General features: G+C 31.6%; 1 protein-coding gene across 1 annotated transcript; it reads right to left on the minus strand.

The window, feature by feature from the left end:
• Nucleotides 1–1,368: 1,368 nt before the first annotated feature.
• LOC111713914 (sodium/hydrogen exchanger 3) lies at nucleotides 1,369–18,131 on the minus strand. The gene is made up of 17 exons (XM_023488903.1): nucleotides 18,073–18,131; nucleotides 16,555–16,675; nucleotides 15,712–15,872; nucleotides 15,536–15,632; nucleotides 15,198–15,358; nucleotides 14,674–14,751; nucleotides 13,196–13,245; nucleotides 12,016–12,050; nucleotides 9,662–9,698; nucleotides 8,062–8,206; nucleotides 6,106–6,224; nucleotides 5,958–6,053; nucleotides 5,467–5,513; nucleotides 3,435–3,544; nucleotides 2,980–3,068; nucleotides 2,121–2,205; nucleotides 1,369–1,595 (listed from the first exon to the last, which is right to left on the minus strand). Exons 1-17 carry the CDS (start codon nucleotides 18,103–18,105, stop codon nucleotides 1,458–1,460), a joined length of 1,602 nt encoding a protein of 533 aa, XP_023344671.1. The 5' UTR covers nucleotides 18,106–18,131; the 3' UTR covers nucleotides 1,369–1,457.
• Nucleotides 18,132–23,223: the final 5,092 nt, after the last annotated feature.

Below are 23,223 nucleotides of genomic sequence, written 5' to 3' on the forward strand. Positions count from 1 at the left end.
TTGATTGGGAAACATGGGAGAACCACGGCAATGTTCTTGGCTTGGCTTGAAGATTCCAAATTTTGAATGGGTCAACATTTTTCGGGACAAATCGTAATGTACGACCGAGCTCAAGTAAACGGCGGGAGTAACTACGAGAATCCTGGGCAATACTGGGTTCCCAAGCTAATAAAATATAATTCATATAACTTTTTTAAATGAAAATGGAATTCTTTAAAACCGTTTTAAACGTTTTAAATACTTAAATTTTTTCTGTGTACATTTTACACACATAAAACCTAAGCAAAACATTAATTTCAAATTCTTTTTACTTGCGTTTTCATTTTTGAATCCCGACCTGCCAAGCCTAACCTTGGAACCATCTCTGGTCCAACACAAGCTATTTTATGTTTTATTGCAGGGTCACAAACAAACACATGCAAACACAAACATATAAATAACCCAGTAATTAGCTCAACCTTCCCTCTTCTCTATTTTCCCCTAAACCAAAGCATTGTTGGCAGTAGCCTGAGTCTAGACTGCATTAGGCATTATAAAGTATGCATACTTAGAAGTAGGCCTGGTCTTAGAGCATTTGAAGATTTTACGTAGTGATTAAATTATCGATCTGACCACTTTCCAAATAACCTAAATATTTCCAACAGTTGCTTTAGATGGTTGAAAACTATCCAACATATTTTGGCAACGAAAACATTAAAAGTAATAATTCAAAATTGGCAACGAGAAGTTTGAACTGTATTGCCCAGCCCTACTTCTATATACACCACCAGGACGTCATTTTATTCATGCCAACATTTACCTTTTCAAGGACAACAGTAAAGTTTTATTGATAAACAATTACTCGGCTTCTATATGGAAAATAAGGAGATTTCCTCTTCATTGCAGTTTTTTGCCACAAATTCTGATCTTCTAATACCTGTTTCTTAGCAACCTAATGGTGTAAACCTTCAATATTTCAAACTATCATTATGTGATCTTAAAGAATAGTTTGAAATATCAAAGATTTCCGACATTGAATTGCAAAGAAAATTAGAAAATCAGAGTTTGTGGCAAAAACTCAGTTCCTTTACTTAAGTTAATAAAATAATCATGGGATTAAAATGTTTTCAATAAGAACTCTTCTCATTATAGAGATGTTGAGTAGAACAAACATTTTTTAAATTTTTAACATGTTACCGGATTAATATGCTTTTTTCATATTTGTGCGTAAAATGAAAATTAGAGGAATTTCGAGGTCACAATAGAGTACAAGTAATTTTGAATTCAGTTGATGTTCTCCTTTTTTATATAAATTTATAGTTTAATTCAGTTTAACTTGACAATTACAGCATTGTATGGAACATATTTTCCATTAAGAATTTTTTAATCTATTAAACAAGATTCAAATATATTTTTCAAAATAAATCAACAATTCTGAATAAAATAGATTTTAAAAAATGTCCAGTGATCACAGTAGCTTAATGGTGTTCATCTGAAGTTTTCTGAATACCGCGTAACGCATCTTCTTTGAGTAAATATTCAAAAGTTTGAAAAAATTTTGGCTCTTGAACTTTCTCCCGGAGCAAAAGAGGAGAAAGAAACTTTTTATCCACTCTCTGAAAGCAGTTTTAAAATTATTTCTATATTTTTATCATAAAAAAACGAAAGAATTAGAAAATTATAACAATCGTAATTAGAGAATTTGTGAGTGGCAAGTGAAATAAAAAGTGAATATCTTTAAAAATATATTTTCATCCACTCTCTGAAAGCATTTTTAAAAATTATTTCTATATTTTTATCATAAAAAAACGAAAAATTAGAAAATTTTAACAATCGTAATTAGAGAATTTGTGAGTGGCAAGTGAAATAAAAAGTGAATATCTTTAAAAATGTATTTGCTGAACAAGGGACTACTGATGATATCGAGCAAATTAATCTTGTTCCCGCTGGGTTGGGGTGCTTAAAAAATGTTTCTGAACTTTTTTATTAATATTGGTAATAGTTAGGTCATAACCATAAAACGGATGGGGAGGGGTGGGGAAATGTGGTGCCCCTTATAAGTTTTCCGTAAGAGAAAACAAAAATTATAGATAAAGAAAATTCGGATTGATTAGAAAACGGGATAAACTGTAAAAACTAACCTTATACATATGTCTAACTATCAGTGGAACTTCACTCGTATTACCGATAATCTCTCCGATACCAAGCTTAGTTAAATCCATTAATCTGATAAATAAGTTTAAACATTTTTCTAAATTTGATTTTTTAATTAATTTTTTTAAATATTTTTTTGATTCAATTTTAATAAAGCGTAGAAGAGTTCTTAACTTTTTGTCCTCTTATATGATTTATTTTAATTTTTGTAAATTAATTTTTTACTAGGTTTTTTCTTTACACTTCAAGGAAATGTCGATATTGGAAACTACATTTAAACCGGATCCGACAATATTTACAATTTCAACACCACTCACAGGGTGTCTCTAGAAACAGTGATTGATGCCATAACGGATTTATTTTTTTGGATGTCAAAACTCAAAATGATTTATGAAATATTTTCTGATCTAGTGGGACAAACGCAAACCTTGTATCATTTTTGTACGTCTAGATTTAGAAAAAATACATCTGATGCATTACAGCCTTACAGGTTTCATAAAATGATTGTTGACAGAGCCTCAGTTTTTTTTTTACAGAATTTCCCATGAATATTAAAAGTATCAGCTAAACTTTTTCGATCAGTTGATTCAAACAAAAACGCAAATTTTTGTTACAAATTGTTTGTTCCGCATTAATATCAAAAGAACTTCTTAAAATAAACTTTTATCATATATATTAATTGCTAGGAACAATATTCTCGCTAACTGCTGTTTTTCTTTAAAGAAACCCTGTATATTCAAAAGTCCAACTTGTATTTGTTTTAATTAGTCTACAATTTAGATTTTTACTAGATATTAAAAAATTGGGAAAATTTTGTTTTTAAAACTTAATCTGTAAAATTTCTACCTGCTAGTTACTCTTTCACCCATACTGACATTAGTAGCTGACCTTGTCTTAACTCTGAGAAGTCTAACCAGGGGTTTAATAGTAATTCCCTGAAAACATACAAATCAATATAAACAAAATATTTAATGTTATGTTAAACAATTTAGTAAAGGAATAAACAGGTTTATAGCCTTAGGAAACCATGAATGCAAGAAAGGAGACAGAATTAATTCTGTACAATCACCTTTATGGTTTCTTCCTTTATGGGTAACCAACGGGTAACCAAGTAACGGAAATTTGATATATTATATCCATGAACGAAATTATACTTCCAATTGTGAAAGCAAGTTTTTGAGGTCAACTCATCTGTGAACTGGATAAAATTATATATAAAATATAAATGTCTAAATGTGTTAATGAAACATGGTTTCTGATACCTTGTCTAAAATATCGGGTTCTGGTACTCCTGATATTACCTGGAAAAAGACTGTAAAGAAAATCATTGCCAATGTTGTTGTTACAAACAGGTTTTTGTTTGGTGAATGCAAGGATAGAACTAGAGCAAAGGCCACGCCGCCTCTCAGTCCTACCAGGTTTAATAAATCCTTTTTTATTTAAAATCTAAATTTGCCACTGCAGTAAATTAGAATTTTTGTTATTGTAGAATAGCTAGGGCTGAAAGTTTCAACCAGGAAAAATACCGTCTACACTTTTTTAATTTAACAAAGCAGTTTTTACAAGAGTAAAATATTTCTACCGGAAACGGGGTGTGAGTGTGTGAATTTATAAGTCCTAGTTGAGCGTAAGGTGATAATACATTCACATTTTACATCCATTGTCAAACCTTCTCTTCAATCTTTTAAAAGAAAGATATAAAAGAAAAATTAGATATATTTTCATAAATATTGTTTTTAATTTGATTTTGAATCTCTCTTGTGTGTGTATATCAAAGCACAGAAAACGGAAATTTTGATTTTTTTCTAATTTGTTTTCAACCTTCAAAGAAATGTTAATATTGAAAATGGAATTATTAAATGAAATTATAGAATACTTGTTACAATGAAATCAAAGCTCCCAAACTTTGGTTTGCGAGATAAATTTATCTAAATTCAAACATAAACTATGTTTACAATAATATAATTCAATCTAATCTTGCTCAAGTTAGAATTAAGGGTCGATTTTAATAAATTAAAATTTTGTAAATAAATCATTTTTTTTGCTTAAAATCTATTTTCTTATAGTTTTATGAGTTATTTTTATCCTTTTTATATTTTAAATTTTTTGTATTATCAGCCTCATTGCATATCGTGATTGCTTCAACGCAAAAAGTTTTTTTTTATGAAAAAAAAAACTTAATGCTGAAAAACCTTTAATATTTTTTAGAGCTTAAGTGGAACATACAAGAGCTTGCATTACTTTTTACTATTCTTTCAAAACTTCAAAAACTTGAAAATACAGAATGTCTTTTACTTTCCATTCATTACTATTTCTAGTGCACACGGGACACGATGTTCATCAAAAAAGATAGGACTTAAATTAGAATCTCAGAAGGTTGTAATTGGTTTTTAAAACTTGAATATAATCGTTAAGAAAAAAGCTACACGAAACTTTGAATGCATGAAAAAAAACTATTATTACGGACAAAGAAGTTGAAACTGTGACTCAGATTTTCTAATCCCTAAATCTGTAGAGTGTAGACCTTAGATATTGCAAACTATAAATTTTGGAGATCAAATAATTTCAATTTGAAATATTAAAGATTTGAACATTTTAGCGTGTGGGAAAGTGGGAAAGAATCAATTCTTTGCTGAAAAATCTATGTTCAAGGACTTTTCAAAAATGAAAGTGTTAGATCTGTAGCTCAAATGATAAAAAAGGAATGGACTACCATTATGGGTTAACTAAACTTTGTTAAATTGCACCATAAATCGCAGAAAAATCTACTGATTTCCTCCCCCTTCCCTATTTTTCTACCTCTCCCTGTCTAAAAATCTTATCTGAACTCTACGTTAAACCATCAGTTTCCAATTAATTTATATATATTTGACAAAAGTTTGAAAGAAATTCTTCCAGAGATTGGTTTCATTTCCAATATTAAAAGTTGGAGGTTATTTTTGTTCTTTTTTCCTAGAAATGAAAAGTTTTTATTTATCTCTTATCAGAAACAACAAAATGTTATTTCCCTTATTGAGAACTTTCTTTTACAAATATTTCGTCAAGAACAGAAAATATCTATTTTTTGTTGGTTATGTTTGTTAACCTAAACTAAGCTTTCGGTGTGTGTACTGCAGTACCGACGAAAAAGTGGGGTTTAGTGGAGAGTGGTTTAATGCCGATTAAATGGAAATTAGTCGCGGCAGAACTATCTCTATTTCAGAACAGGGGTACTTATAAAGGTCTAATTGATAATAGAATGCTCTTTAAAAAAAGTGGCGTTATCTATATTAAAAAAAATACTTTTAATTCTTAGGTTAAAAAAATAAAAACAAAAATATTTATTAAACTTTCCTCCATACATGCATATCACTTGTTCTATGGCATTTATCTTCTGAATCCTAAAAAGTTAGGATATGGCTTAATTACCAAAAATGATTTCTCATCTATATATTTAAGATTAAAATAAATTATAAAATTAAAAGAAAGAAAATTTAAATGATTGTTATGTTTCATAATCTTATCTCTTCCATACTTCTAACCTAATTATATTCCCATCTAACCTAATCATATTTCCATGTTCCATTTATCTAACCTAATTATACTACCATGTTCCATACATCTTACCTAATAATATTCCCATATCCATAAATCTAACTTAATCATATTCCCATATCCATATATCTAACCTAATCATATTACCATGTTCCATACATCTTACCTAATAATATTCCCATATCGATATATCTAAATTAATAATATTCCCATATCCATATATCTAACCTAATCATATTCCCATATCCATATATCTAACCTAATCATATTCCCATATCCATATATCTAACCTAATCATGTTTGCCAGTTTTGATAGAATAAAGACCCCCACAACCCTCCATAAACAGCAGCAGACAATAGTTGCAAGAACAAAGTAGGAATTCCATCTGAAAAAAGAAATGTTGGCGAACGACTCTTTTAAAATACAAAAAAACTTACTGATGAGTTTCATTCATGATGGTAACTATACCCAGGAAAAGGAATATGGTCATCTCAGATACATTTGCCAGCAGATGCATTCCCATTCGTACAGTTATACTTGAGCTCTCACTTATATTCTGCAAATTATGAATTAGATTTTTTGGAATTTTTTTTTATATTTTCAAACTAGAGAAATGTGTTGAAAATAAGAGAATGCCAAAAAGATAAATGCATCTTACATTATGGAATACGAGAAAGGAAATTGCTGAGAAATTAGAAATTTATCTATGCAAGGTCCATATGCACACTAGTTTTAAATATCTAAATAATTAGGCGTTTTTGATTCTGTTTTGAGCATTTTAAGGGAATGCCCGACAGGTATAGGGTAGTTAAGCCAAAGTAATTGAGTCTTTGACACAAACTCGGATTTTTAAATCTCAATTTCTTTAAAACCAAATGTTGTAGACCGTAGATATTTCAAACTAAGAATTCTGGTGGATCAAACAATTTAAGTTTGAAATATGAAAGGTATGCATCATCTGGCTGTTGAGATTTAGGTATTATATAATTGGGATTTGTGACAAAAAATCCATTCCTTTGTGGCGTAACGGAATGAAATTTCAGGTTTCATTTCATACCAATGACTGTTTACGTTGCATATTGCATAACTCTTATTAATTATGATTTAAATTGGCCGTAGAGTACAGAGAAAGTTAATTACATAAAAAACTGAATAATAGATAGATACAAACGAGTAGCAGTAAAATCTGAAACAAATTTTACATAAAACTTATATATAAGATAAGGAACTGAAAGGTCAGAATAATTGATATTTGCCTTAGCATTGCTAAATAACATTTTTGATTAAAGCTTTTAAAGGATCTGTAGACGTAATTTGAAGGAAAAGGATGTCAGGTAATTTACCAAGAGCTTTTTTCCCAAACGACAACTTCCCAATGGTATTTTCCCAAATGGAAACTTCCCAACTGTGCAGCCTGCAGCGCCCCAAAAGTCTTATAAACCTAACCTTTTGGAAAATTATACAATAGAGAAATTGTCACTTAGGAAGTCGTCCTTGGGAAAATTCCTTTGGAAAAATGCCTAACACCATTTGAAATGACCCTTCATAGAAAGTGTCATGTCTGATTCAAAACGGCACCTGATTAAGAATGACTGAACGATGATTTCAGTCTTAAATATTTTTTTTTTCGATTGGGGGTTCTTTATACAAGTTACTTACGGATTTCTTGCAAAGAACCACATATGGCAATTTTAAGAAATAAACATTTTTCGTGTTAGAAAACGACATTGTTGATCATATGCAAGATAAGGACACCGTTGCAAATTTGGCAGAAAAATAAGCCATTCATATTCTGTAAGAACCATGAACCATAAAACTCTGAAAGAAGACTTTCAGACTCAAATTATGACTTTTACTTATCCAATGAACATGAGACATGGCAATGATACAGTGTAACCAGACTTATTTCCCTTAATAAGAAATTTGATAAGTTACCAATAAGACTATTTACTTTGTAACACTCTTGAATATTTCCTAAATGTTGTCTTCCGATTCCGCAGTTTTCTGGTTTTTACTGTACATGTCGTCAATGAGAACCAAAGTTTATAAGGAATTTTACAATTACGCCAATATAACATAAACTAAAATATGCACTTTACACTTTCAAAATGTGCACGTAAGTCCGGAATGCATAACTCCAGTTGATTTTTTGGACCGGGCCGACTTTTAAGCAGCTAGAGCAAACTGTACAGTACAGATCTTGACTAAATAAAGCAAAATGGGACAGTACACTAAATGTATCAGCTTTTTCTAGGGATATTCTGTTGAAATTATAGTTGTATGGATTTTGGTGTAAGATAAATCTGTAAAATATATTGTCCTAAGAGAAGTACTGAATTAAAGTGTCGCTTTGATATATAACATTTCCTTTAAAAGGGGTCAAAATAATCTACCTTCTCTACATAGTTCTTCATGGTGATCCCGCAGAAGGTGATTGCTAGAATACCGGACATATGAAATACTTCAGCTGTTAGATAGGACATGTACGCCATGCTTATTACGATTAAGGCTTCCATAAGGTAAACCGGTTTCATCAGCCTGGAAAATGCTAATTAATCATTTTATGCGATGAAAATTGTCTTGGTGAAAGCCATAATAGCATCATAAATGAACTGGCTCTTTCTTGTTCTCATAAAAGTCTGATACCTACTTCACCGCAGAAAGGAGCCACGGTAAAAGATGTTATTAATGATAAAATTATGAAATCACTAACTAATTCGGTTAGCTAGGATAGCCATTATTGCAACAAGGGTGGCTATCACTTCAGTTACAGCTAGAGTGGCTATCACTTCAGTTACAGCTAGGGTGGCTATCACTTCATGGAGCTAAGAGAGCTTGCACTGCAGTTAGCTAAGGTGACTAGAACTTCAGTTACCCAGGGTGGCCAGCAATGCAGTTAGTTAGAGGGACTAGCACTTCAGGGAGCTTGCACGGCTAACACTACGGTTATCTAAGGGAGTCTTCAGTTAGCTAGTGTAGCCCTAACGGGGATACACTGCGGTTAGCTAGGTTGGCTAGCACTTCAGTTAGCCAGGATGGCTTGCACTGCAGCTATAAAAAGGGCTAGCACTGCAGTCATCTAAGTGTCTAGCACTGCGGTAAGCTAAGGGGACTTGCACTGCAGGTATATAAGGGGTCTAACACTGCAGTTATCTAAGTGTCTAGCACTGCGGTTAGCTAAGAGGCTACCACTGCAGTTATCTAAGTGTCTAGCACTGCGGTAAGCTAAGGAGACTTGCACTGCAGCTACATAAAGGGCTAGCACTGCAGTTATCTAAGTGTCTAGTACTGCGGTAAGCTAAGGGGACTTGCACTGCAGGTATATAAAGGGCTAGCACTGCAGTCATCTAAGTGTCTAGCACTGCGGTAAGTTAAGGGGACTTGCACTGCAGGTATATAGGGGGTTTAACACTGCAGTTATCTAAGTGTCTATCACTGCGGTAAGCTAAGAGGACTTGCACTGCAGATATATAGGGGGTTTAACACTGCAGTTTTCTAAGTGTCTATCACTGCGGTAAGCTAAGGGGCTAGCACTGCAGGTGTATAAGGGGTCTAACACTGCAGTTATCTTAGTGTCTAGCACTGCGGTAAGTTAAGGGGCTAGCACTGCGGTAAGCTAAGGGGACTTGCACTGCAGCTATATAAGGGGTCTAACACTGCAGTTATCTGAGGGGCTAGCACTGCGGTAAGCTAAGGGGCATAGAGTAATAAAACGCTAAGGGGGCTAGCACTGTATTTATATAAGCGGGTTAGCACTGCAGTTATCTAAGTGTCTAGCACTGCGGTAAGCTAAGGGGGCTACCAGCACTGTAGTTATATAAGGGGGATAGCACTGCAGTTATCTAAGTGTCTAGCACTGCGGTAAGTTAAGGGGGCTAGCATTGCAGTTTTATAAGGAGACTAACACTGCTGCCTATATAAGGGGGCTCGCATTGTAGTAGTAAATCCAATGCATGGAAATGGAAGCATACAAATTTTAAATGTTATCATTACCTGGTTACTAGCGCACAAACATACCCCCAGATTATTCCTGATAACAAATAAATATTTTCTTGAAGTTCATCTTAGGAATTGGGCAAATTGAATGATAGGACAGGACACCCCGGAATAGAAAGGACACTATACTATACCCAAAAGAAATTGGGCAAATTGAATGATAGGATAGAATACCCAGGAATAGAAAGGACACTATACTATACCCAAAAGGAATTGGACAAATTGAATGATAGGATAGAACACCCAGGAATAGAAAGGACACTATACTATACCCAAAAGGAATTGGGCAAATTGAATGATAGGATAGAACACCCAGGAATAGAAAGGACACTATACTATACCCTAAAAGAATTGGGCAAATTGAACTTTTTTTAGGATTAGGAAACCCTGTAGTTTTTTTACAGAAATATAAAACCCTTTCTATTAGGAAAAGGACACTCAGGATTTCCTCTTAGAAAAGAACAACATTCAATAAAAAGGCACCTTAGGGTTTCTGATAGGAATAGGAACCCTGGAGTTCCTCAAGGAAATAAACCACCCTGAAGTTCCTCATAGGAATAGGACAAACTTTCAAGTTTCTCAGTTCAATGTTACAATTCAATTATGTAAAGTGTATTCAAACAACTTTTACTCTTGACAACTGTAAGTAACTGCCCACACACCTAGAGCGCTACCTTAAAGGCTTAAAGGGAGTGTTTGTGAAAACAAAAGGGAGTATATAGGCTTATGGCGAAAAATGATAGATGGTGATCGCTACTAATCTTCGGTAAGAGTCGTTTTTAACAATTTTCTCCTTTTAGACGCAACAGACAGAAGTAAGATTGGTAGCTATCACTTTCACTAATGTTTTGCCGCGTAAGCCTATACCCCCTTTCATTTTTCTTGAACACTCCCTTTAAAGAGAATGTTCACCATTTATTTACTCACACAGTTAAGTAAATTTTTTTAATAGGATCAGAACTAAGCCCACCAATTCAGTTAATGATATCCCTGAGGACTGGAATAAACCGAAACTTGCAACGGAAATATCTCGCGTTCTACCGGAATATCCTAGGTTGTAAATTTCTCGGGTTTCATAAATATTTCCGTTTATTGCAGAAAGAAGTATAGTTATTTTTATTTATAGCACTACTAAATGAAAAAAAAAACAATGTTGTATTGCATTGAACAGAAAGTATTTTCAAGATCCGTCATATATAAAAGAAAACTGCTTTTTTTGTCAAGTACTCGACGATTCACAGAAAGTACCAAATTAATCTGAACCTCAAGCTCTGAAATTCGAAATATTTCGTCTTATTTTCAAAATTTTTGGTAATTATGTGGTTTACTTCTTAAATTGGTGAACAAAGTAATAAAACAATTAAATTAATGGGAAGGGGACAGAGCTCTTATTGGCTAAATTCTATAGTCAGTATATATCATATTCTATATATATATTTTCTTGTCTGTCTGTATGTTTCTTTAAATATACCGATTTGGCCAACATTTTGTGTAGGACCTTGCACATGACTCCACGGAAGGTTTATGAAGATGCTGAGAATTACAAAAAGTTCTCTTCAAAAATGTTTGATTTTCGTAAAGTTTTGAAAATTCACGAAATAGAAATTGTAAATCCCCGAATATCTTTTTGCATAGCTTATACATGGATTGAGAAACAATTAAAATTTGAAATAGACTAGGCTTTTAGGGCGCTTCGCACCCATCTTCTATTTAAATTGTGAACATGTTCTTTTTGTTTACATTTTAAAACGAAGAAGAAAAGAATTTTGAGGATTTTTTAAAAAAATTCGCGGATTTTCAAGAATTTAAATTTTTTTTACAAAATTAAAAACCTTTAAAACATATTTTGTTTAATTTTTATCATTAATAAACATTCCCTGTGGTCACGTGATGTCTCACAAAAAATTGGTTCCCGATCTGTTCAGCTGTTCTGACGTTTATTGGATACAAACAAACAGACAGACACCCAAACAGACAGACAAGCCAAATTTATATAACATTATTCTTGGTTTACATCTTGTAAAAAATCTTTCTTTTGTGGACAATTTTTTATTTATTTTTCTATTCCCGGAGGTGCACAAAGTGGAGTTTAATGTTTTGTAAGAAATTTTGTATTAATCTAATTTCTAAAGAAAGTATATATGATGAATAGGTACATTACGCTGCTTTGAAATTTCATTTTCTTTTCACAAAAACTAAGATTGAGCTAGAGGAGGAAGAGGGGGGATTCATATTTACAAAAAATATTATAAGGATCGAGGGAGTGGGGGGGAGGACTGTCGATAAGAAAAACACAATTTACATTTAGGATGAAGAGCGGGGGTGATTTTAGCGATAATGAAAAAGTTTACCTATTACAGTACCTCCACCAGCTACAACAATAAAACTGTTCCAAGAAAATTTCATTTCATTCATATTTATACATATTGTTGTCTGTCGGTACATATATACTATAGGTCACTTAGTAAAAGAAAGGAGTCTGTTTTATATATTATTGTCAGTCATTACATACTTTCGGTCACTTAGTAAAAGAAAGGAGTCTGTTTTATATATTATTGTCAGTCATTACATACTTTCGGTCACTTAGTAAAAGAAAGGAGTCTGTTTTATATATTATTGTCAGTCATTACACACATTCGGTCACTTAGTAAAAGAAAGGAATCTGTTTTATATATTATTGTCAGTCATTACATACTTTCGGTCACTTAGTAAAAGAAAGGAGTCTGTTTTATATCTTATTGTCAGTCATTAAATACTTTCGGTCACTTAGTAAAAGAAAGGGGTTAGTGTTACATATTGTTGTCTGTCGGTGAATGATTTCATTAACTTAGTAAAAGAAAGGGGTCAGTGTTCCACACTACACAGTGTTATCAGTTGGTACACACTTTGGTTCACTTATTAAAAAAAGGAGTCAGAATTAAACATATTGTTCTCAGCAAAGAGAAAAGAATATATATTAGAGAGGAATTTACTAGAAAAAAGTGTAAAACGGCCATTTTGTTGTACTGTTTCATACTGCAGGTGTACTTCACATATTTGTGTTATATAACATTTTGGGCCCTGGAACATCATTTTATGGAAAATCTAAAATTAATATTAAAAGAAAACCAAATTAAAAACTAGGCTGTTTTCATAATTGACCAATGACTATTTCACATAGACCCTATGATTTTCCGTTATAACTATAAATAATTCACCTAATTCATTCTATAAATTTTATTTAACAGCTTTAAAAAAATCGAAATTGAAATGGATAGTCTAGTGACCATACTGTATTAATGTACTCTACTGCATATAATTTGTGAACATTTACATGATTTGTACACTTTGAACTCACTTTCAGGCTGAAAGGGACTGACAAAATTCATACCGAGGGATTGTCTAAATTCCACTCTAATATATATTCTATTCTCTTTGGTTGTCAGTCGGATACATGATATGGGTTACTTAATGCAATGAAATATTATAAGAATGAATTGGATATTGATATGTTCAGTGTTCAATGGATTAGAATACATATGTTTTTTTTCCCTGATAAGACCATAAACAATATCTGTGGGAGTTATAGCTGATTCTCCCATCTAAAATATACAAATATATGTTAACAATATTTTATTTTAAAAAGATGTTTGAAATTTTACAAAATAGGTGGGTTAAATCTGGCCATGTTTTCTAAATAAAACTACCGGCTAAAAGTTACATGAATAAACGATCTAAAGAAACGAGGAAGTAAAAGAGAAAATCTAAAGCTAGGAACCATCAAAGAAAATAATCTTATAATATAAATATTGAAAGCTGCGAAAGAACATATTTCAGAAAATTAGAAAATGCTTAGACGATAATGTTAGCTTTATAACTAATAAAGATAAACTGCACGTAGTGACGTAATAACGTATTTTTTAATTTAGGATCAAACTAAGCCTATCTTGCTGTTCAAAGATGTTCCAGATGTGCAGAATCTTAAAAACTTTCTATTATGCAATTTTGTAAATTTAGAAATATGATTAATTTTACGATTATTTTTGATGAACTATAAAAGATAGACCCGGATCAGATTAATTTCATTGAAAATTTAAAATTCTAACATATTTTCTACCAATGTTTGTAATGTTTTAAATTTAAGAAAATTATTTATTTTTTCGTAAAATGTTAATAATTTTAAAAGTTTTGTTGTAAAATGAGACGAAAACATCATGAAGGCTTCATCTTAAAATAAAAAATGTAATATAAAACGACAAGGATGATTTATATTATCTTGAAAGGATTCAGTAAATATATTGGAGAGATTATACGGTAAAATATTTACCCTTATTCCGATAATCACGTTTCCTGTACCCAAAATACCCTTTTCCTTATTCATTATTAATTCATGACATCTTAATCATTTTTGGAAAACCCTTGGTCTGTTGGTAGTTCAATGATCTTGCAAAGGAATTGAGTCTTTGACACAAACTCTGATTTTCTAATCCCAATATCTTTGGAACCCAATGTCGTAAACCTTTGATATTTCAAACTTATATTATTTTATCTAACAAAAGTCATAGTTTGAAATGTCAAAGGTTTACGACGTTGGAATCCAAAGATATAGGGATTAAAAAATCAGAGTTTGTGGCAAAGACTCAATTCCTTTTCAAAAATCTAAATATTTATGGTGAAATTAAGTTTTTAATTGCTCGCAATATTATTAATTATGCCTTATAGAAATGCCCTCAATTTCAAGAGACACAAGTAACGGATTAGCTTTATTTAGTTGAAAAGATATACACAAGGAGCTCTATGTACTCTCTTTGAATGGAGGTTCACTTGAAATTACGCTTACAAGGAACAAGGTCCCTGTAAATAGATAAACTAATATGACCAATGAACACTCCTTAAATCGAGATAAGCGAGTTTGTCGATTATTACTTAAATCGATTAAAGGGGATCCGATTAATCATTAGTTTCCTAACTTTTTCTTTAAATCCTTGCTGACTTTTCCTTTAAACCGAACAGATCTGACTATATATTACCTCTTCAAAAGATTCGAACATATGATAAAGAACAACTGCTACTCCATCATTGAGGAGAGATTCACCAAATACGATAATGTTCAGGACTTCNTAAATGATATTCAGTACTATCAACCTAAAATACCTTCTGAATTATAAGATTTTAAATATCGAAAAGTCAATAGATAAAAATTTGCTGTTAACAATCATACGCTAACGAAATGTTCTGAATTTGATTAACAATATTTTAATTTATATATTTTATAAATATTTTGCTTAACAACGGTTAACAGATAAAATTGTTACTAAAAAAGTGACACAAACACCCGTGAAGGTCTAGTAAACAATGAATAGATATACCATATTTTTCACCCCTTGTAGATAAAGGATTAATACAAATTGGTGATTTTCGATTGTACTTGCAGGGAATTGAACTCTTCACTATTTTACGTTGTATATTCAGCATAGTATTACACATCTTTAAAAAAAGGAACAAACACTTTTAAATTCAAAATTAGATTGCTTTAATTCCTCAGTAAATCTATTCTGAGAACCATGTTTACCTTAATCTCCTGAAAAACAGCAAGAACAGCTACAGGATCAACTGCTGCTATCAAAGAACCAAATAATAAAACTTCAAGATATTCTATATTCTTCAAATCATCTCCGTAGAACCCAGCTTTACCCAAACCATACAAGGAAAATCCTAGAAAAATATTTCTTATTTTAAAATAAAAAGATTAAAATTAAACTGTTTTTAATCGGAATGAGCTTTGGTTTTATTAGACAGGATAAGTTTTTATAATGTAACAATCATGTATCTCTCTCTCTCTAAGGCTTATATCCAGACCCCACAGCCTTTTAAAGTGTGTTTAATTAATACCTATTGTGAACATGTTGAAGATTGTTCCAACAACTGCCATCAGAAGAATTGTCCCCAATTGATCAAAAAACAACCGGTTTGGCATAAAATACCCAGCCTAAGATAAATATATTATAAAGTTATTCAGAAAAACTAGAACAACATAATCTAATTTTGAAGCTAAATATAAGCCCTGCCTCCATAATTATCGGTGGGAGAAGAATAAGGAAGAATATATCTGGTGTAAGAACTACTGCCGATATGTTTACTAGAAAGAGGAAGACCCCTATCAAGAGTCCAAAGAGAATCATAATACTAGATTCAGGCAGCTTCTTGGCCAGAGGAAGGTAGTTATACCCTGCAGTATTTACAGTCTATAAATGGAATGTTTATAAATTATACTATATTTCCTTTTTGTTCTAAAGAAATATATCATGCACTGTATCTTGGAATTTTATAATGCCTAAAACATTAAGTTTAGGTCTTGTATAACTTACCCAGTTAGGCGTTCAGGCGTGTTTTACAATTTACAACTAAGCTTTTACAACTCAAATTGCATAATTTCTATACCTTTGCAACCTTGATTATATCAAACTTAAAATATTTTATCTAACTGAATCCATATTTTAAAGTTTCAGTCAAATTGGGTTGCAAATTTTTTTTCTTTTATTATCAGTCCAAAAAGCCCTATTTATACGCCACAAGGGGGTTGAGTTTCTATTTTCGGAAGTTGCATGACTGGGTCGGATTTATTTTTGTCGCTTTAAAAAAAAAACTGTGTCAAAAAGCAAATACAAAAAAAAATCCTCTCTGAATTTGGAGATATTTTACTTTTTCATTTTCATTTGTGAAAATAATGAAATTAGGCGAACACTATTTGAAATTATCGTGCATGAAGAGAAAAAATGCCCAAAATTTGTTATCCAGAAAAATAATAAAATCATAAAAATCATAAAATCAGTAGATGATTGGATTCAACTGTAAATTGTTTATGGTTCTTGTGATTTTGTTTTCAGAAAGTTGAATAAATGTAAATATTCCTAATTTAGCAAATGTTGTGATGAGAATCCACGAAAAGAAAACATAGGGCAGCTCAACCCTAGACCATTCAACGTGAAATATTTGAAAACCTTCATGGTGTCCATCGTCTTCTTTTACACCCTGAACACAAATCAATTCAAATATTTACTACATAAAGATTTCATGAAAGTTGATAACATGGTGTTTTTGTCAAAATAAAGAACTGTCTTATGACAACTTCATTTTTTAACCTAGAAATGAATAAATATATTAAAAGCTATAAAAATATTTCCTACAGGTTGGAAAGGGAAACCAATGACCAAGGCCAGGCATTGTTTGAAAGTCTATCAAACACAAACAGTTTTTGCATAATTTGTTGGGCTTGGAGATCATTATATAATTCAAAATCTTGACAAAACGACCAACCAAAACATCGTGTTGGATTTTAACCAAAACTTTAAAGTTTAGATTTTTTAATTCAAATAAATTTTTCCAAGCGTTGATTGGGCTCTGGGCAGCCTCTCATATTTCCTATCTATGGAATACATAAAACTGGAATAAAAGAACTGCACAGCAAGCATGACAAGTATCTTTCTAAAATCCAATATAAAGTTATACGTACATGTTTATGTACATTGTAAAACATACAAATATCAAATTCTGGATACAACTTGTCAAGCATAAAAAAGTTTTCAATAAAATTCTTTAAAAGTTAACAAAGGCATTTGTAGAAGTTGACTCGAATTAGACCATTATTATCCAAGATAGGGGTTGATAATAGATATGAAGAATGAAGCGGGGAATAATCATGGCTTATATATATATCCTTAAATAATTATATTTTTTTTTTTCATCATTTGATGATTCTTTGAAAATATTTGATGTCGAGAAAGTTTCAGATCTTAAGTCAAACTTTCTGATAATCTTTATCAGTCCCTTCTAGTGATATTCTAGTATGTACGCTGTTCAGTCCCTTCTAGTGATATTCTAGTATGTACGCTGTTCAGTCCCTTCCAGTGATATTCTAGTATGTACGCTGTTCAGTCCCTCTACACTGAAAAGTATTTGAATGATTGAATAATTGATTAGAAAGTGATGCATAATTGAAGATCAAACAACCAGTGATTGGAGGTAATTGATTTTCTCCCGAAAACTCATAACTCCATGAATAACTTTAAATGTTAATCAATTAATAAGGAAAAAGAGTAGAACATCTTTATCTCTTATAATTCTGTTGTCAGGTTTTGTCTGCTTAATTTTTTCTTCTCTTTCGAATTATGGTTTTGATTAAAATAAAAAAAATTTACCCTATCTTTTGCAATTTGAAAATCGGCCGAAACGTTTAAAAAGTGCATGTAATCAAAAAGTTTCTTGATTCTCAACATCATAGAAAGAAGCTGATTTTTTATCCCTTACATCCCTTTCTTGTCCCGGCGTGATTGTAAACATTAATGTTCCCAGAAGTGTATGATTTTCATTCCTATGTATAACCAAATCTTTTTTTTATTAATCATATTTTTTTACCCATTAGAGCTTACCATGAGATTTAGGGCCAGGGAACCCAGTGACATTTCGGTAAAAAATTATGTATAATTCTGAAAAAATGCAAAAGTACGATTAGTACTGTGGTCTAACACCCAGGAGCTACATTCACCTTCCCTCCATTTAAATTCTTTTGAATTAAAAACTTTTACAATTGAAAACCCTGGTTATTTAAATGCTTTATGTAAAAGTGAAAATAAAATCAATGATATTTTTTAAAGCCCAAAAAAGTTTAAGAGAATGATATCTTTCAAAAATTCTTTGCAAACTAGATAAAAAGCTCTGACAAGATAATGTTTTCCCTTGAATTCAGGGGCAAGATAATTTGAAAAACTAGTTAGTTTTTATTGTTGTAATTTTCCAATAAACTTCAAAAAGCTATAATTTTTTATTGTATTAACAGAATTACTCAATTAACCAAGTTTTACATCCTCTCCCCCCATTCTTAAACATCCCTCGCTAAATCCTACCTCCCCCCTTGTGCTGCAAACAGTCGGTTTAGAAGATAAAAGAATCCTGGTAAATTAATCTTCTGAGTAAAGAAATCTATTAAATTAAACAAACAACTGAAATGCAATCAACCCTACTTTATCTTTTTTTCGGGATTTGCTACGTAATCATTGAATTTAAATCTGTCAAACATTCTTAATAACTTCAAGTCGTTAAATTAGAAATGTTTATTGCTTTAGCTGAAACGTTACACACAGATCTTAGAATTTTATCTGACTTCTAGAATTTTTCTTATATATATCTTCTTTTGAATCAAAACTGTTATTTTGTCTAATTTAATTAGGGTTTTTGATACAGGCACTGCTGGAAGAAATCCCAATATTGAATTTACCGAAAGCATGTTTTTAATTTTTTTGACAAAACGTACGTAATTTCGGATGCTTTTGAAAGTCAGCTAAACAATACTTTTTTAAGTTAAGAGAATTTTTACAATTTTTGTTAGATAAATTGAGAAATTTTCATAATAATCCTGAAATGTCATGTCTCAAGAGTCAAGATAAGTAAATCAATCTTAAGATGATTTTTAGTGTTCCTATCTGCCATGCAGTCACTGTTTACTTAATGAAGGACAAGGAATACATCATAATTAGGTAGAAACTTTTATTATATCATAATTAAAACCTTCATTATATTATAACAAAAAGATTCATTATAAAAACAAGAAGGCAACAATTTTATGTGTTTTGAATCTTGGGATCAAGTATTGATCTCCATCACATACAAACCTACGAGTTAATTCAATCCTTTCCGATAGGGTGTACGTGAAGGTCATACCCTACAGAAATAACTTTAATTCTGAGGGACCAAGCACACATCGAGATCTAGAGTTTAAGATTAACGATACTTCACACAGATGGCAGATTCTATTCGAATAATTAAACCCGGAATTTTTTGTAATTTATAGTACTAGGGTTTTAGGGCGCTTCGCGCCCATCTTCTATTTAAATTGTGAACATGTTCTTTTTGTTTACATTTAAAAAAGAAGAAAAAAATTTTGCGGATTTTTAAAAAAAATTCGCGGATTTTCAAGAAGTTAATTTTTTTTACAAAATTAAAAACCTTTAAAACACATCTTTTAAAAATTTTTATCATTAAGAAACCTTCCCTGGGAAAACGCGAGGTGCCACAAAAAATTTTGGCCCGATAGGTTCAGTCGTTTTGACGTTTATTGGATACAAACAGACAAAAAGACAAGCCAAATTTATATATAGATAAATAGTGCCTCGCTTTCTTGATGTTATAATTATAACTTATTAATTTTTCTTATAATTGCGAAATTTTTTAAAGCAATTTAGGTTTGCAACAAACTTAAATTTTCTAATTCCCACATCTTTGAAACCTGATGGTGTAAAGTTTGCAACAAGTTTTTTCCCGCTATTTAAACAAATTGGTTATACCAAAAAGATTTTAAAAAGCGGCCTGAATTCGTAATAAATCGAATTAACCGTTTTGAATTTTCTTGGCAAATACATATAACATAGCAACTATCTACGCTACTCAGTTCTAAAAAAGTTATATCGACTTAAATTAAAATATCTGTGGCCGAATTTAAAGAATTTGAGCGGCGGTTTAAATTTAAGCCGCGGTTTAAATATGGTTGGTTCCACTTAAAATTGGATCAAATGTTTCAAAATTTAAGCCGGCGCTGAATTTAAACCGGGGTTTGGCGGATTTAAACCGCGGCTCAAATTCTTTAAATTCCATCTCAGTTTGACAAAATACAAAACAATTCTCCCGTTAGAATAGGTTTTATAGTTCACAGTAATTCCAGTAATAAAGGGACATATGGTATTTATTGATAAGTATGTTTAAATGTCAATTTTATTTTTAAGCAAAAAGGTTTTAATTTACAATTTATTCAAAGTAAAGGGATAGTTTGAAATCTATTCCTTTCACTTATAGTAATAACAAAGTTTCTGAAATATTGAACAGAAATTAAAGCGGTTCTGTTAACGATTACGAGGGGTGGAGAGCTCCCTGATTTCCTATAAACTAAGAAGTTGTTAAGACTAAAGATTGGTTTGATGAGTTTGGTTAATAATATAATGTTAGATGATTCTACATGTTTCCATAAACATTGGACTTAAGTGATGTATTGGATCAACGGGGAATTTTATTGTGAATACAATTATAGTTGTTTTGTACAATGATACTTAGTAATTTATTTATGTAATTAGTGATTTAATAAGGTACTAGTAAAGCTAATTGCTTTAATCAACAAAATCAAATGTGTAGTAAATGCCCTACTCCATAAGGGTCTCTCAAACCCGGCCGTATCAATTCAGGTACAACTCAACCCTTCTCGTTGTTCTATGAGGTATCAGTTAAACAAACTCTTCATTATAAATGGCAAACACTGGCATGATCTTGAGCTATCAATGTTAAACAAGGACACGATCTCGTAATCTATCACTGCTAAACACGGGCACGATCTTGAGCTATCAATGTCAAACATGGACATGATCTCGTAAACTATACATACACCGACACAAGCTCGTAAACTATCAACGCCAAACACGGGCACGATCTTGAGCTGTCAAACACCGACACAAGCTCGCAAACTATCTCAGTTGTCTGTCTTACAAGATACTTTACACAAAATCAATTCTCAATCTAGTTCTATATTTCAAGAGAGTGATTCAGAACGCTTCTCGGTCGCTAACCAAGAGGTAATTATCTCTCACACTCTAATCAAAGCGGAGTGTATCTTCCAACTGACGTATATTCAGATATCTATGTTACAGGTTAAGTTTATGTACATATTTGCAAGATTAGCGCGGATATAAAGAAGCGTAGTTAATCCAATCACTTAAGTAGTTATTAGCTAATTACGATACAGGTTTTGACATATTTACAGACGTAGCTAGGCTAGGTTAATCGCATTACAAGTTTTGCGTAGGTAATGGTAAGCGCATTTAGATTTAAAGACATTGTACAACGGAATATATCTAGGTATGTTCAGGTTACCAAATATGGGGATTGCCACGTTATTTGCTACAAAAAGCACTTCATTATTCCTTAAATGTCATCTTTCTTTTTAACAGTTTTCTATTTGTCTTTATATCACTTCTGTATGTCGAGTTCATTAGCGCCTTAGCCAATCAGGGTTCAGTCATGTGTTTGTTGTCTATTCTGAACCAATAGACATAGTATGGCGGTAATATCTAATCTATCTCTCCATCTATCTCATCATGTAATTAGAGATATGAATCCTTCAATCGGCGCTATCAGTAAATGGAAATATTTACTTCTACAGAAACTACAGTGGTATCTCAAAGCAGTTATTATAATCCTGGTCCTGGAGTTTCAAAAACATTGTCTTTTATTTTTTGTTTTCATTTTCGTTTTCTTATCTCTTTTTTCTCTATTATTCTGCTGCACCCTTTAAGCTTCTCTTGTGTTGAATGAAGTGGAAAAACACTTGATTGGTCCATTTACTGGTAGAGTTGAACCTTGTAACATTTATATTTCCGGGTCCAGTCCTTGCAAGGTTTTATACTAGAGCTCCTGGCATCGGATTCGGATTCTAGAATAGAATTTCCAGGAATTTTCTTGTATCATCCACAATCCTTACACCAGGAAGGATTTCTAACGTTCAAATTTTTTTTTACATGCTAAATTTTTTATTGATAAAATGTTGTCATACTCGGATTTTAGGTTTTACGAACTTTTATTAAAATAATTCTTATCTATTCAAAACGAAGTGGAGCTATGTAAATGAGTTAATGAGTAGCAAAACGCTCGTGGGATTTCCAAAATGTGTTCAGCCACACGTGAAGAATCGACTGAGAATTCGTTAAAATGTTCCATAAAAAACAAAACCGGTTCGGAATGTTTAAATATCTTAAATCTCTGACAGTTTAATTGATTCAAAGAAGGAGGCTAAATTTTACCAAGCTTAAAATATTTCCTACACTTCATTGACAATACATATAATAAAATATACTACAATCGAAAACCGGAGCTCCAATGGTATCTCTAGATAAAATAATTAAATGTTTACTGATAACATTCATGTGAACAGGCAATGCAAATATCTTCATACATTGAATATGATACGGTGGTAGGCGATTATATCAATACAATGAAGACGATTTTTTGTTTAAGTTTTTATTGTTAATAAGCCTTCTTAAATTATTATTTTACTAATAGTTAAAGAGAAGCTTTTTTAATTGACAGCTTCTCTTTGTTTCCATGTTTTTGAGTATTACATACTGTTTAAAGTTTGATATAAATTAAAATTTAAATCGAAAGTTGTCTTCATAATATTATTGATATAATCGCCTACAAACGTATGAAAAAAATATATGCTTACAAATATTACCGTAGAACTGTCTCAAGTTAATATGAAAAAAAAGTTTTTAACCATCTTAAGATCAGTCTATGTTAGTTGAGAAATCTGTAGAAGGACTTAACATTTATAACTCCAAAGTCCAAAGTCCCACTTTTCTGTTTTCATTTTGTTTTTGTTCTTTCATTATTTGATCTACCTAAGGAATGATTTAAGAACATGCCATTATTTTGAGACACCTTATATTGCGGATATAACGTTAGAACTGCAGTATGTTTTTCTAAAGGTTGAAAATAAATCCAATTCCCCATCTTTGAGTCAAAAAAAGGGATGAGAGAGTTGTACC

Source organism: Eurytemora carolleeae, unplaced genomic scaffold (assembly GCF_000591075.1).
Source record: "Eurytemora carolleeae unplaced genomic scaffold, Eaff_2.0 scaffold3, whole genome shotgun sequence".
NCBI lineage: Eukaryota > Metazoa > Arthropoda > Copepoda > Calanoida > Temoridae > Eurytemora > Eurytemora carolleeae.

What these genes read in the sequence shown, in the direction of transcription:
- LOC111713914 (XM_023488903.1), bottom strand. Translation starts at nt 18,105, where the DNA reads ATGTCACTGGGTTCCCTGGCCCTAAATCTCATG. An exon ending in TCCCACCGATAATTATGGAG is followed by an intron (nt 15,633 to 15,711) that starts GCAGGGCTTATA and finishes TATTTATCTTAG; the next exon opens with GCTGGGTATTTTATGCCAAA. An exon ending in TGAAGAACTATGTAGAGAAG is followed by an intron (nt 6,225 to 8,061) that starts GTAGATTATTTT and finishes CATAATTTGCAG; the next exon opens with AATATAAGTGAGAGCTCAAG.